Consider the following 15,837-nt stretch of genomic DNA (forward strand, 5'->3'; position numbering starts at 1 on the left):
CCCCGGATCGCATCTTAAGGTCCTAAGCAGCGGGTGCCACGTGCACCTGTAGGTTGCCCCTTTCTGGAATCAACAAGAGGTGTACCACGTGGTCAGGACCCACAAGGTGCCATGCTCTGGGCTAAGTATATTGTGTATGAATGCCTTTCACCCTCACGATAACCCCGTGAGGTCTCGTTATCCTCAGTTTACAGACAAAGACAGATTAACAACTTGCCCAAGAGAATCAGCAAGATTTGAAAATCCTTCTGTCGAGTCTAGGAACCACTTATCCTCTCCATTACTCCACCCTCTTTTTGTAAAAACCCAGCAACCACGCAAGCGAGCTGCCCTGAGGTGTTGATTATCACCTGCACATGCAGGTTTCTTCTGCGGTAATGAACTCTTTCCAGCCACGTGCCTCTGCTGAACACCCTATAAATTCTTGAATCAGTATGTGTAGTTCTGTAGGAAAAACGTGGTCTACAAAATCACCTTTTCGTGTTTTCCTCCAATAGATAAAAATTTTTACCCAACTTATCTTTTGTTACTGTTCTCATTCCTTTCGTCTAAGCTTCAACCCCAGAGCATGTACAATTCAGGATCCATCTCTATTCTCTACTATTCTGTACTTTTTGCCTCTCATGATCCTTTGTCCTTGTCTTCTGTACTCTGAGAGTTACTCAACTTTGCTTTTCAGATCCTTAGCTGCATTTCCTGTGAGGTCAACAGAGTCCTTTGTCCCCAGTTGGAATTTAATTATGCTATGGGGTTCTGGATGTCCCTGTGTCTTTTCAACCAACTCCCTTTTCCGTCTTTGCCCTCACTGTGATGGCTTTTTGCAGATGTAATTAAAGCCCCTAATCAGTTGATTTAATAAGGAAGATTATCCTGGATAATCTGGGTCGGTCTAACTGAATCAGCTGGAAGACTTTAAAAGCAGGGCTCAAGTGTCCCCCGGAGGTCGGCCTCAGCCTGTGTTCGTGGGGTTCCATCCTGCTCCAGATCTCCCCTTCCTGATTCACTGAGGACGACAGCTTTGGCTCATCTCAGTGGGTTTGAGCTTGTCCAAGATCTTCTCCTCTATTCCTGCCCTAACGGATCTTGGGCTTGCTTAACAGAGCCCCCACAATCATGTAAGCCATGCCCTACAATAAATCTTAACTGGATACTTCTCCCACCGGTTCTGATTCTGTGGTGGAACCCTGATCGAGGGGCTTCCGGCATAGAAGTAGATACTCTCTCAACTTATTTTCTCTGTGCTGCCTCCTTCTCTAATTTCATAATAGGTCTGCCCTCTTTGAGCTTTTAAAGGACAAATGGGAACGCTCTTCTAAATTTTTCTTTGGCTTCTTAAAGAAAACTATACTCCGGGAGCCTTCCATCTGGATATTCATGATTCTTCTCCGGTTCCTTTAGGGTGTTAATTCACTTAATGCACCAGACGCCGGATGGCTGGCTTTCCTGTTTAACCATGCTCAGTTGGAAAAATCCCTATGGAGGTCCAGCGTGTACCCACAGAGAAGGTAGTAGAAAAGGTCTTCAGTCCCTCTTGCTATCTACTTACATTTGCTGGAATCCCCTCCCACACCCACTTCCTCTGATCTGCAGAGAAAGCTGGTGGGCCTAGTATGCGTTCAGCCACGGTGCGACTTTTTCCACACGGTCAGATTTTCCCACGAAGCAAAATGTTCCAGATTCGGGGAACAATATAGTGATCCAAGACAGCACTGTATTTTTCCTTCCCCATCAATCCACCTGACGGCTCTGCTCACAGTACTCTGAATCTGTATCTATGAGAACCCGAATCCCCAGTCTTTTCTGCTGTTCTGTGCTGCCTCTTCAGTAAACTGCAGCACGATGCGGAGACTGGAAGTCCACACTCCACGGGGAAGGAAATAGCAGGCCAGTGTGAGAGACGGGCTTTTACAAAAACGACACTGTAACCTTGTCACTGAATCAAGGTTTGAGAGGCAACAAAACTGCCAGAGCCAAAAGTCCTGCCACGAGGAACCGCCTGTCCTGGAGTCAACAGGTGTTAACCCTCTGCCAAGAAAAAAAAAAAAATCCCTTAGTGGTCTTTTAAAATTTTTATTGTCTCTTTTAGCAGCTATGGTAAAGCTGTTCAGAGGGCTGTGGGAGCTGAGACACCGGACAGTGAAGGCTGAGTTTCTGGTGACTAACATCAGATCTAGAGAATGGAGAACACTCAGGTGGTCCCGTGCAGTCTTTTTTTAAAACCTGTCTAATCCTTCTCTCCACCCAGATTCCCACCCGCAAAGATGATCAGAGCTTTTCATTTAGTGATACAATCCTGTGACTAAATAAGGACGAAGATTTCCCCCAAGATCTTCCCCAGAGTGGTTCTCCTCCCATTCTTCAGAGCTAGTTTCAGCAGCCCACCCTGTGCAGCCTGGGGTCAGGCTGGGAGGGTCCTCCGGGTGAAAACCACCTCCATTCACCACGCCCGTTAACCACCGAGGCACTGAAGAGCCGAGACAGGAACCGAGACTTGGTAACTGAGACGGAAGACCTCCTAACCCCACCATTCACCCTCCGCCCAAACGCGTCCTTGTCACTCGCGTTTAAGGCAGAGCTAAGGCCAAAGGTACAGTGTGGAAGCTGCTGTATGCGACCAGGGACGGGAGAACTAAAATGGACAAACTCCCCTAGGCTCATGCTTGAAGGGGAGATGAACTTGAGAAATCAGTAAAAGCTGGGGTGCCTGGGCGGCTCGGTTGGTTAAGCGTCTGAGTGCGCGGAGCCTGCTTCAGATTCTCTCTCTCTCTGCCCCTCCCCTGTTCATACTCTCTCTCTCTCTCTCTCTCTCTCTCAAAATAAGTAAAATAAAAACAAAATTAAATTCAAAAAAAAAGAAAAAAGCAAAAGCAAAACTAAGTCTCATTCTCCTTCAAAGAACCTTTCTTTCTGGAGCTGTCCTGTGGTGGCCTTCGATAGGTCACGTTATTGTGCCCCACGGGGCCCCTCAATGTTCTGTCTCTAAAAGGTTACCAGGTATCGGTCATGCTAAATTCAACATGAGTCGCTTACAAGCCAATACACGCTCTCCCCATAGGTCTTCCTCCGTGTTACAGGTAAAGAAACGGGGAGGCAGAGATGAAGTATTTTGCACGAATTTTTGCAGTGAAGCCAGGATGTTAACTAACGGGAGTCCACTGCCCGTGTGCGTCGCATTTCACAGCGTCAAGTCTACAGCCAAGAGTTCTCCACGCCATGCTCATGCCTGCTGTGCAGGGAGACCAAGGAGCCCCGAACTCATGTAAACTGCTTCAGGCACACATCTAAATGCTCTTCTTCCGGAGGAGAAACCCAAGCTATTTTCAAAGGAGTCACTGACCTGAAAAAAGTTAAAAAGCACTGTATCTGAACAAGGAGTGGGAGGGGATCTTACATGACCCCTTTGTTCAAATATCAGGCTGAACAACCTGTAAATATCCTGGCTTTCAACAGCAAGTAGTCCTGTTACATAACAAGGGGCCTTATTTACCTTATTCTCCCAGGGGACACGCTGGCTTTGCACCTTCTTCTTTTAAGTACCTTTGATTCATTCATGTGAGCACAATGTTCCTTTACATCCGTCCCTCAGCAGCAAGCAGGTACCTCTTAACTCATGCTACACAGCCCTCAGAGCAGCCAGGATTTGTAGATTCTAATCCACAATGAATTGAACTCCAGCTGCAGAATGTGAATCCAGCACTTGAAATCAGGTTCCTGATCCCAGTTGTTGACTTAAAGGCAGGTCTATCAAGTTCCTTGCATGCATTTCACCTTGCAAAGTATGTATCTAACTTATTCAATTTCTTATGTTCTTTGAATTACTTGTAATTTATGTATAATAAAACTCACTTTTTGGGGGGGAGGCATACAGTTTTCTGAGTTGGAACACACGCATAGATTCTTATAACTACCACCACACCAAGATATAAAACCATTCCAACAGCCAAAGAATTCCCTCATGACACTCATTTGCAGTCAGACCTATCCCCACTCCTAGCCCCTGGCAGCTACTGATCTATTTTCTGTTCCTGTAATTTTGCCCTTTTCAGAATATCCTAAAAGTAAAACCACCCCGTAAACGACCTTTGGAAATGGATTTGTTTTACTTAGCAAAATATGTTCAGGTTGTTGCATCTGGACCCCCAACAATTTGCCCCCTTTATTTTTTTTATTTTATACCCCCCTTTTTGTTGCTGAGTAGTGTTCCACTATATGGATGTATCACTATTGGTTTATATATTCACCTAATGAGGGAAATCTGGGTTGTCTGAAGTTTTGAGGGATTACAAATAACGCTGCCATAGGTATATCTGTGCAAAGACTTTTTTGAGTAAATGTAAGTTTTCATTCTCAAGGGTAAGTAGCCAAATGTGGAATTGCTGAGTCATATAGTAAATGTACATTGAACTTTGTAAGAAACTGCCGAACTAGTTTCTAGGACAGCTATATCATTTTGCATTCCCACGAGCAACGCATGAGATGTTCTAAACCCTTGCCAGCTTTTTAATTTGCCAGGATTTTTAATTTTATCCTTTCTAATGGGTGTGTAATGGTACCTTATTGTAGTTTTAATGCACTTCCCTAAGTGTTCAAACTTGATTTAGCCTTTGCTAGCACTGTTAAGCAATTTTGTGCAACAGAAACTGAAGAAGCACATGGCAAGTCCACAAAAATATTAAAGCTGGCCAGTTCCCTATCAAAGACAAGGAAGCTAAGGTCTAGAGAGGGGAAGTGACAGGCCTCAAGTTTCAGACTGTGCTTTTCCTAACAGTTCTTTTTAAAAAATCATGGTAATATGAACAAACTCTCCAATTCCTGTAACTTCTTTAAATAAGACAAAACCAAACGATAAAAACACCGTTAAGCCCCACAAATAACTAATGCAATCCCATCCCGATACTGATCTGTAAATGGCCAAGCAGAACACCCACACAGATACAGAACAGCAGGGGCTAGAGGTGTTGAGGCCTCAAGATGAGGTTTCTGAAAAGGTGCTCATGCTCCGTATGATGGCAAACATTCTGATCTTTAGATCTTAGCAGTGCAGAGGCTCCTTGGTCAGTATACCAATGAGAAAAAGCAAAAGCAAAGGATAAATGCTTTCTTCCTTGATTTGGTTTTTGAGTGCACGAGCTTTCTTTTTTGTCTTCCTGAGGCAGGCCTGCACTGGCAGTATGCGGACAGTAAGCCCCTGACGATAAGGGGCACCACTGCTGCAGCCGGTCACAGGACGGAAGAGAACAGAAGCTGGCAAATAGCTTTCCAGCGGGAGGGAGAATACACGTATCTGGCAAGTGTGTGGGAGCAGGCACTGGGCAGGCCCCTGAACCAGAACCCGTTGGGCGGTATGGCTCAGGCTCTGCTCACTGGCAGGGAGGGTGACTTCTGGTCTGCTCGCCCTACATAATAGGATAATCAGAGCTGGGTGGCCACTGAAGGGCAGTCCTGTGATTGTCCAGCTCTTTCAGAGAGAAAGTAGAAAGATAAGGAAACCCTCCTGGCAGATGGGTAATCCAAGACAGCTTTGATCAGTAGCAAAGCACACACACACTGTGATCTCTAGCTGCGGAACTCCTAAACCTTCCCAACTTGACGTGAACTCAGGAGGGAACGAGGGTGACGTTTATTGGACCCCAAGCATATACTGTTTCATCTAAATATGTACATAGGGGCGCCTGGGTGGCTCAGTCAGCTAAGCAGCTGACTCTTGATTTCACCTCAGGTCATGATCTCGCAGTTCCTAAGTGTGAGCCGGGCACTGGGCTTTGTGCTGACAGCTCAGAGCCTAGAGCCTGCTTTGGATCCTCTGTCCCCCTCTCTCTGCCCCTCCCCAAATTGCATGCTCGCTCGCTCTCTCTCTTTCAAAAATAAATAAATGTTTAAAAAAATTTTTAAATAAATACGTACGTAAAATCATGACATCTGGTAGATGCCATGCGCCACACGATGATTCTGCAGGGAAACCCGTGTAAGAGGAACGTGCATAGTTACTACATCAGAGCTTTTTTAAAAAGTGGAGCCATTCCTTCAATGAACTCTTCTATGGAGAGCCAGTAGATGAAAGAAGTTAAGAGGTACATTGCTCTGGATAAAGAAGCCCAGACAGCTCTGGTGCTCCCCCCTAGCCCCTGCCCCAATCCCCCATCTTTTCTTTCCTCCAACTCCACAGAGTCTCTAGAAAACGTCAGAAGACAATAAATGAAAACCCTGTCTTTAGTAATTAAATACCCAAAGGATGACAAGAAGTTATTCTGCTACAGTCCTTGCGAAGGATGGGTCACTTTCTCCACGCAGAACACACATGGACCCCAGACCCGCAGCAAGGTCACCCGCGTGCCACCCTCTGCTGTAAATGGGAACTGAAAACAGCCACAGTAAAGCTCCAGCCCGCTCAGGGCATTTCTCTGCAAGAACAAGTTTACCGGCTCCGCTGAAGGACGGAGAAGAGACGCCCTAGAGGCCACAACTGCAGGACGCATCCAGCCGCTGTGGAACGCTTGAGGGCAATGACTGTAGGGAAGCAGCCGCCATTAAGACCCTCAGTCTTCCCAAATGTGTCTGTGTTCTTGGTGTGTTTAAGTTCTTACCATGAGACGTCTGATCTGTCCCCAGCACATTCCACTCCGCTGGCAGCTTCAGGTGTCTGAATGCCAGGGCAACCTTCTCATCAAGGGAATTCACATCCCCAGATGGGGGTCCTGACCGGTGGAGGAAACGGGTGAAGTTCAGGGCCTGCTGGTTGCCGGCGCTGGCGGCCAGGAACTGGGCTGCATCATACGCCTCATCCTGGACGAACCGGAAGTCTTGCTCGGCCACCACGAACACGGGAAGGCCGTCCTTGGAAGCACACAGCTGCACCCGCACGGTCTCACAGCAGTCGTGACCTGAAGAAAACACGTGTGGCAGAGAAGACAGTATGAGAGCCTTCCCAGTGCAAGGAAGACACCGCTGGGTCCTCTCTGCTCCTCCTGCACGAGACCCAAGTTCTCCTTCCTAAAAGAAACGCCTCCTTCCTCGGGGCTCTGACAGCAATCTTCCAAACTCCTGTACGCTCCATCTCTGGCTCGTTTTGTGAACTGTTATTTGCAACTATCAGTCAATTTCCTTACCACCAGCAAACAGCTCTGTCCCCTAGATGTACCCCCTAGAGCATAATGTTGGGCACTGAACAGTCACTGAGGATCTCGGTATGTTCTGAATTATGGCTGGTCGACTTGAACAGAGGAAAGGACGAAAGCTGAAGGATCTTACGAGGCCAAGCAGGTCTGATACCAACCGAATGCAAGTAGATCTGGAAACGCAACAGGGAGAAAGCCGCGCAGGAGGCTACATGGGAGGAATTTCACGCATTCCCCAGCGCTTGCCCTATTACCACCACAACACAATCAATCAAATGATGGAGCACTTTGAAAAGTACAAAACAACTTGATCTCATTTCACTATTATTAGCAGCACTTCAGGGCCTAGGAAATAACTTCTCTCAGATACACACTCTTCCCTGTACTGTAATGACATCAACCAAATCGCTTGGTTCACACAGGGATGATGCAATGCTGTGGCCAGAAGCCCAGCTCAGGGCAAGAAGCATGCCAGAGACTGGTGCCCACCGTCCAGACCTCATGAGCTGCCACAGACACGCCACCCCAGAGCGCTCTGCTCCAGCAAGATCAGAGAGGTCCGACCACACTGTTTCTGTGGGTAAGGCCCTCCTGGAGAATCAGACTCTCTGCTGGACTTTCAGCCTCACAGAATTAAGTACATACGACACGCAGAATATAATCACTGGAACACACTATTTTCCCTCAACGTCCAAACACTGATCTCCACTGGCAAGAAGTACACTCCTAACATTATCATTTTTCTCCCCTAAAATGTCTTTCTTATGAGAAAAACGGAAATGAAAATGGAGTCAGGTGTTTCTGCTCCATGAGTGATGCCACCTTGTGCTTCTCCTGACCAACCACAGGCACCTGCACACCCACAGTGTCCCTGCAGCCTCTCACACGCACTGCTTTTCCACAGTGGGAGCAAAGCCAAGGGAATCCCTCCACACGGTCCACAGGTGTGACTTTCCACACTGTGGCCACGGACCAGTAGAGGCTTCAGATGTGCACAGAACTAAGCTTTCTGCTGCTTTCGAAGGAGAAAACAGTCGGGGCACCTGGGGGGCTCAGTCGGTTAAGCATCCGACTTTGGCTCAGGTCACGATCTCAGCTCGTGAGTTCGAGCCCCGTGTTGGGCTCTGTGCTGACAGCTCAGAGCCTGGAACCTGCTTCAGATTCTGTGTCTCCCTTTCTCTGACCTTCCCCCATTCATGTGCTCTCTCTCTCTCTCTCTCTCTCTCTCAAAAATAAATAAACATGAAGAAAAAAAAGAGAGAGAACAGTAATTGTTTTTCCCATGTGAACAATGAGAATAATAAGTAAATTGATTTTCCACATACTACTCCGCAGGGGCCTCCTTAAGCCCTTTAACCTCATGACTAAAGAAATCTCTCACTGCTGTGTAATTTTAGGGCGGTAACAAGTTTCACGAACCAAGTACCTACTCTACGCCAGGCACCAGACACGGCATTTTCTCTACATGACAAGTTTATGAGGGATGTACTATCCTCATGTGACAGATGACAAAAACAAGATTTCAAGAAACAATGTGTTGGGGCGCCTGGGTGGTGCAGTCGGTTAAGCGTCTGACTTCAGCCAGGTCACGATCTCGCGGTCCGTGAGTTCGAGCCCCGCGTCAGGCTCTGGGCTGATGGCTCGGAGCCTGGAGCCTGTTTCCGATTCTGTGTCTCCCTCTCTCTCTGCCCCTCCCCCGTTCATGCTCTGTCTCTCTCTGTCTCAAAAATAAATAAAAAACGTTGGGGGAAAAAAAAAAAAAAAAAAAAAAGAAACAATGTGACCAAGGTCACACACAGATATTAAGAAGCAGAATCCATTATTCAAATGTGATGCCAAGGGATGTGGCCTATTATATCTGACGCAAGAGTTTGTCCCCGCCTGTGAGGAGCCTGATACTTGAATGACAGGCTTGTATCATGGCTAAGCAACAATAACAGGCGCATTAGCCACTGAGATCAGTGTCCACATAAACACAAAACTCCACCAGGTACACCTGCTGCCTTCCGAGCTGAATTCTTTATACCAAGGCCATAGGAAACAGGAGAATTGTCTGCCTGGGGATGTGTGCGTGTGTGTGTGCACACCCGTGTGTGTGTGGACACCCACATGTGTATTTCAATTCAATACATATGCTGAATCTATACATTCAACATATGAAATGAAAATCAGAAAAAAAAAAAAACTTAACCTTTCTTTGAAGAGCAGCCAACCTAACGATATAAAACAACAATGTCAACACAAACAAGTCCACTGACTCAGGTAGGAGGTTTGGGGAATTTTCTGGCGGAAAGCGTATCTTTCAAACGGTTCCAGCGCATCTAACAGCTGGCTATGCCCCGAGCCCAGGGCACTGTGGTTACGAGGTGGACACGAGTAAGGTGAGGGTGTCAGCCCCTCCAGAGGTGTGCAGTCTATAAGGGGAATCAAACACGTGGCAGGGAACTGCAAAGGAAGTCAGAAGGGCGCGGGTTCTGGAAGACACTCGCACAGTGCAACTGGTGGGAGAGGAACAACACGTTTCGCGTGGGCAAGAGCAGGAAGACTTCACGAAGGAGGCGGCCATTCGGAAGGACCTTTTGGACAGGTACCCCACTCTCGGCTCTGCAAGCCCGGGGTCCTCCAGTAGAGCCCTCAGCACCCGGACGGCCGGTGCCCATCTTCTCTTACCTAACAGACACTTCTAGAATACTTACTATGTGCTCGACTGTCTTCTCTGTGCTTTCCAAGTAACAGTTCATGTACTCCTCATAGCAACCCTACGCGGTAGATACTATTATTATACCCATTGACCAGATGCAGAAACCAAGGCACAAAAATATTAAGTAATCTGGCCAAGGTTATAAAGCTCCTCGGTGGCAGAGTTAGAATTTGAGCCCACTTTCTGGCTCTAGAGTCTGCCCCTTCTCCCAAGTTTCTGAGTACAAGAAGACTGGAAGGGTACCATGGAAGAATCAGCAGGAAAGGAATAAAAACGCCAGAGACAATCTTAAGCCGTGTGACCTCAGATCACCTCTGCTTCTCCAGACCTCAACTTCTTCATTCACAGCACGAGGGAGTGGCCCCTACAGGCCCCAAGGTTTCCCCAGAGTTATGGCCTGTAGATGTTACCAGGTGGAAGGTGGACGGGCAGAGAAAGTTAGCAAGAGATTCCAAGAAGAGAGAAGAGTTTGAAAAGCATAAAAATGGAAGCAGAAGTTAAGTTCAAGGGATGGAAATTACAGTTTCGAGAGGATATTAATTTGATCACATCTGGATGCTTAGTGACAGCACAGACCTGGGTTCAAACCTATTTTCCTTACTTTTTAGCTATGTGTCCTGAGGTAAATGACAATGTCTTTAATACTATTAAATCTAGACAGCCTGCATGGCTCAGTGGGCTAAGTGTCCAACCCTTGATTTTGGCTCAAGTCACGATCTCAGAGTTATGAGACTGAGCCCATGTTGGGCTCTACGCTGAGTATGGAGCCTGCATGGGATTCTCTCTCTCCTCTCCTGTTCTCTCTCTCTCTCTCTCTGCCCCTCCCCCACTCATGCTCTGTCTCTCAAAATAAATAAGTAAACTTTAAAAATCTAGACAGTCTCCTGGTCTTATAAGCAAAGAGCTATAATTTAGAAGAGTTTTCTCAAATTCTTCAATACTATAACCAACCCAAAACGACATCATACCTAACCTAGATTCATTTTCAATTAAATAAGATAGATGTAACACTACGTATTTCAGTCGGAAGAATTACTTTAAAGTAAGAACAGTGTGGTTCTCATTCATGAACCTCACCAATAATTACAGCATTTTCGACATATCCAGGATTAAGCTAATCTATACACTCCTCACAGCCCCTTGAGGTACATATGAATAACTGCCAATAAACACTAAAATCACAAGTTTCAAAGTTCAATGACGAAAATGTGAATAATTTGGGATCCAAACTGAATTCTGCCTTCAAAACTTAATCTTGCTTACAAGTGATCTTATACTAACTTAATAGACGCTACCCAGATGAACAATCATTATTCGTTCTTACCGGTTTCCTTCCTCAAGCCTGTGCCAAGGTGAGAAATCCAAGCCTGAACCAGAAAGGGAGTTACAACGCCACAGACACTAAATAGCGTCCACCGCCCCATAAACGCTCCTTCTGTCCAGACTCAGAGTTCACACCATGTTCCCGGCCTTCAACTACACACACACACACACACACACACACACACACACACACACACACACGCACTCTCATGCCCACAGAAGAGGGTTTGCCTGAGTGCAAAAAAGCCACGGTGAAGCGACAACCTCACTCAGAACTGTGGAAGCACACAAGGGCAAAGTGTTGGGAAATCTAACTGGAACTGCTAAACCACTGGTTTGCTCGGCTGGCAGAGGCTGGGGAGACCCTGAAGGCGGTCCACGAGTGTGCGTGTGTGTGTGCGCACGCACGTGTGTTTACTGGCAACTTTCTGCTGCTTTGGCGGAAGAAATCTGTTGGAAGGTGGTGGGTGGATGGGTGAATTACTGGCAGCTGTGCGTACACATTTTTGTGTGAAATAAAACTGAGTATCAGGGGAGGCAGAACATCAGAAAAGGCCATGAAACAGAAACCCAGGAGCAACTATCTGATTGTTCGCTTGACATTTTCCCTTCAGACATGAACTCACAATCTGAAGGACACTATGAATCATCCTGAGTAAAGTGTGCCAGAAATCTGCAATTTGTTTGGTATGATTATAGGCTTCTTTTTCAAGGAGTAAAAGAAGAGTGGAGGGCTGAGGGTGTCCTGGATCGGCCTTTATTAAACTTAAGAGTACACTGGGAGAGCCATTACCGCCCAAAAACAAAGCGTCTCACCCTGCTGTCTGGAAACCCACCGCACAAGGCTGGCCGGCTACGCTCTCACATTAGTGTTTCCTATTATGCTCCAGTGGTTCTCAAGATTTGTTTTAAGTTTATTTATTTTTACTTTGAGACACATAGAGAGAAGGAGAACGTGAGCAGGGGAGAGGCAGAGAAAACATCTCAAGCAGGCTGCATGCTGCCAGTGCAGAGCCTGATGCGGGGCTCGAACCCAGGAACCGTGAGATCAGGACCTGAGCCGAAATAAAGAGTGGGACGCTTAACTGACTGAGCCACCCAGGCACCCCTCTCATTATTTTTTTAAGCCCTTATAACCTTTCAGATAAAGCATTTGGGGCAAAAAAAAAAACCCAGCATGTTAAAAAACAAAGGTTAGGGGCACGTGGGTGGCTCAGTCGGTTGGGTGTCCGGCTTTGGCTCATGTCATGATCTCAGTTCATGAGTTTGAGCCCCGTGTCAGGCTGTCTGCTGTCAGCTCAGAGCCCACTTCAGATATTCTGCCCCACCCCACCCCTGCCACTCACTCGTGTACTCTCTCTCAAAAATAAACAAACATTTAAAAACCAACAAAGTTTATACAATACAGACCAGCAATAAAACAATCCCCGCTACGCATGCACGCACGCACACACACACACGAAACGTCTTATTGCCATAAATTAGCTCTAGAGACAGGACTATCTGCAGGGGCCTTTGTGCACACAAAATAAAAGTATTAACGATGCCCACACCTACACTGAAAAGACACGGGGATGGGAAACCACTTTCAACTTGATATAATCGTCACAATTTAACTTCTTTCTACATAAAAACAGAAGCTGCCGCAGAAAGATGAGTAGTGGGGTTTTCAGCTACTGCCATGATGTTTTTCTCCTTCCACTCAATTTCCTGGTAACAAAGAAGGAAAATAAGAATCACAAGTCCTTTTAAAAAGGGAAGTTCTGAGAAATTTACTAAGCTTCTCCTGAAGGAAGCAAGCCCAGAGAATTTAAAGAGGGGAAGAAGAGCGACAAACTGGTAAAGAAACACGGCCTGAGCTTCAATTCCATTTCTTTTTTTAATTTTTTTTTTTTAACGTTTATTTTTGAGACAGAGAGAGACAGAGCATGAACAGGGGAGGGTCCGAGAGACAGGGAGACACAGAATCCCAAGCAGGCTCCAGGCTCCGAGCGGTCAGCACAGAGCCCGACGCGGGGCTCGAACTCACGGACCATGAGATCATGACCTGAGCCGAAGTCGGACGCATAACTGACTGAGCCACCCAGGCGCCCCTTCAATTCCATGTCTAAAACCGCCTTCTGCATCTACCCCCACGATCAGGTCCAGTTCCTTTATGACGGAAAGCGCACAGTAAATTATGGGGCGGGGGGCGGGGGGGGGGGGGGGGTCGGCCCCTGGCGGACTGAACCAGCGGTCCAGAAGTATGCTGGCGAAGGGCTGCCAGGTCAGACAGTATCAGGTGTGCCCTGCCCCCCTCCCCCCCCCCCACTGTGGACGCGTTAGGTCACCCTGAACTAGTCACTCCACCCTGAAGCCCACCACCGCCGACCTTCCGGATTGTTCAGAAACATCAGAGATGGCCACGCACAAGGCACCCGCCCTGAGACAGGCTGGAAAAACTGGTAGTTACTGGTTTTTTTTTTTTAGCTATTAAAAAACGTTCCTGTTTAGGTCACTCAGGAAAAGAAATTCCCCATACTCCACAAAGAGCTTCTGCGGCAAGACCCGGAACTAAAAGTTGCCTTTGGCTCCACAGAACTGAAAAGACAGAAGAGGGAGAAGGCAGAACAAAAACACAGTAAGGACCTCCAAGCTGGGAGGCAACAAGGCTAATTAACTGCTAATGCTCCTCTTAAAAGCATCTAATTCCAACCTTTTTCAAGCTGGCAGATCCGGAGGTATGTGTGCTTCTGAGATTGGGAGAGCCTTCCTGCAGCCTCCTTATCACCGTATCACCCATACCCATGGAAACGAAATATTGCTACAGATAAACAACTCTGCTGAAGCATGACCCAAGAATTACTTCATTTCCTATTAAGCTAAAAGTGGCCCACATCCCATCCGGGCCTTCTCTTTTGAGGATGGAACAACTGGGACTTTGTTTTACCAACCATCCCAAAAGGAACCCTGAAGGGCTTGCTGGACCAGCCAAGCCCGGTCCCACCCGGGAGCACAATCTATGTTCTCAGAGAACGGCTGCGTTAAGCAGTCAATGGTGGAAAGATACAAAACTATTTCACTATTTCAGTTTGGCAGCGAGGTGTTTAAGAAGCGGTTACGTAGGGATAAAGAAAATTTTCAGTCTTCAGGATGAGGTGGAGCAAGCAAGGCACCGACTCCTAGTGTTTGCTGGTCGAATGGTAGGTGTGCAAATTGGTGTAAGAGAATTTTAGCAGAGTGGGGAAAAAACAGGCAGGAATTTCAGCATGTACAGTTCTGGGAGGAAAGGGGCTGATTAATGCTAAAATCATGATCTACCATATCCTAGCCTATTACTCTAAGACGGTATTTCTCAGTGTTTCATTTACTGTCACCACCACCCCCCCCCCCCACCCACCACCACTGAAGTCTTTGTAGACGTTTTTCTCTATTTACCTGCCATCTAATGAAACTTTAATGCTACGGATATACCATATATTTGTACAGGTGTGTCTGTGCTTCTACATAAAGAGTACGATTTTTTGCCCCCCAGGAACCAATTTTCACCTCCTTGGTGGGGACATTGCCTCCCCCACAATGCATGTGGGCTCAGATTCTAGGGCTGTATCCACAGCTCCAAGGTGATGAAATACACAACTTCCACATAAGCATTACAACCGGGACAGTAGACAACAGAGATTTTTTTCCCTTCAAGTAGTTCTGTTTGTTTTTCCAGGATAGCAACTATATATACTGAACTAGCATTGGGACAGTAACTTTTTAAAGTTTTTTAAAATTTAGAATTGTACCCATCTAGAGAAAGCCTTATAGCAGGAACATTTTAGAAGATGGAGACTGTTAAAAAGTGTCCAATAGAAGGTAACAGATTTCTTGGCCAGAGAGGGAGGGTCCAGCACTCTCCAATTAGGCCGGTTTAAAGCCTACAACTTCTTTCCAAAGGTATAATTTGATTTGGCAACTTTGGACATCAGCTACTAGAGACAGGTTTTGGTTCACAACAAGTGAGAGACACATTGTGTTTTACGTGTAGGATGACTTACTAAGACCTGGGCTATAATCACTGATTTTTAATAAGCCTGAAAGGAATTCTGATCACAGCAAATAGATTTTTTTCCTTTTTATTGTTTTAATGTCAAGTTTACTATATATACTACCTTCCCTTTGATGAGTGACAAAGAAAAATACAAGAGCTGAGTCAAATTTTAGGTCAGTGAATGCTTGTAGTTTTCCTGTCTAGTAAGAAACTTTGCCGCGAATTCTAAAAGTAAATAGACATGGTGAAAAAAGATTTCATTTTATGAGAGACCCTGCATCAAAGCCTTTCAGGAAAATAGTATATACAGCATCCACTAAACATCCTGCTCATTTTCTATTCTGAAATCATTGTTTGCTTGGTCTAAATTAACATGTCACTAATAAAAATGAACGCAGTTAGACAGTACTCCATATCCCTCAAGAATTACCTTCCAAGGATACTCAGATTTCTTTACAATACTTAACCAGTCCTGCGTAAGACTTTTAAAGAAAAACCTCAGTTCTATCTCTAAAGGAAAATCAACATTTAGTTAAGATGGCATTTGGGGTTGGATTTGTTTCATACAAAGAAAAAAGAATGGAGATATTTTATTTCATTTATTACAAAGGCAATACCTTTTGTCTTCAGAGATGTATTTCCAGTTCAGGCTCTATTTCATAGCAAATTATATTCTTAAACCA

General features: G+C 46.1%; 1 protein-coding gene across 11 annotated transcripts in view; it reads right to left on the bottom strand.

Moving 5' to 3' along the window:
• The window catches only part of AKAP13 (A-kinase anchoring protein 13), a 335,196-nt gene that overhangs the window by 189,498 nt on the left and 129,861 nt on the right, over positions 1-15,837 (bottom strand). For all 11 annotated transcript variants that reach the window (XM_058736667.1, XM_058736669.1, XM_058736666.1 and 8 more), the window contains one exon: positions 6,585-6,881. In XM_058736667.1, the coding sequence (XP_058592650.1) occupies positions 6,585-6,881 (297 nt within the window). The remainder of the gene's footprint in view (positions 1-6,584; positions 6,882-15,837) is intronic.

This window comes from Neofelis nebulosa, chromosome 7 (assembly GCF_028018385.1).
Source record: "Neofelis nebulosa isolate mNeoNeb1 chromosome 7, mNeoNeb1.pri, whole genome shotgun sequence".
In the NCBI taxonomy this organism is placed as follows: domain Eukaryota; kingdom Metazoa; phylum Chordata; class Mammalia; order Carnivora; family Felidae; genus Neofelis; species Neofelis nebulosa.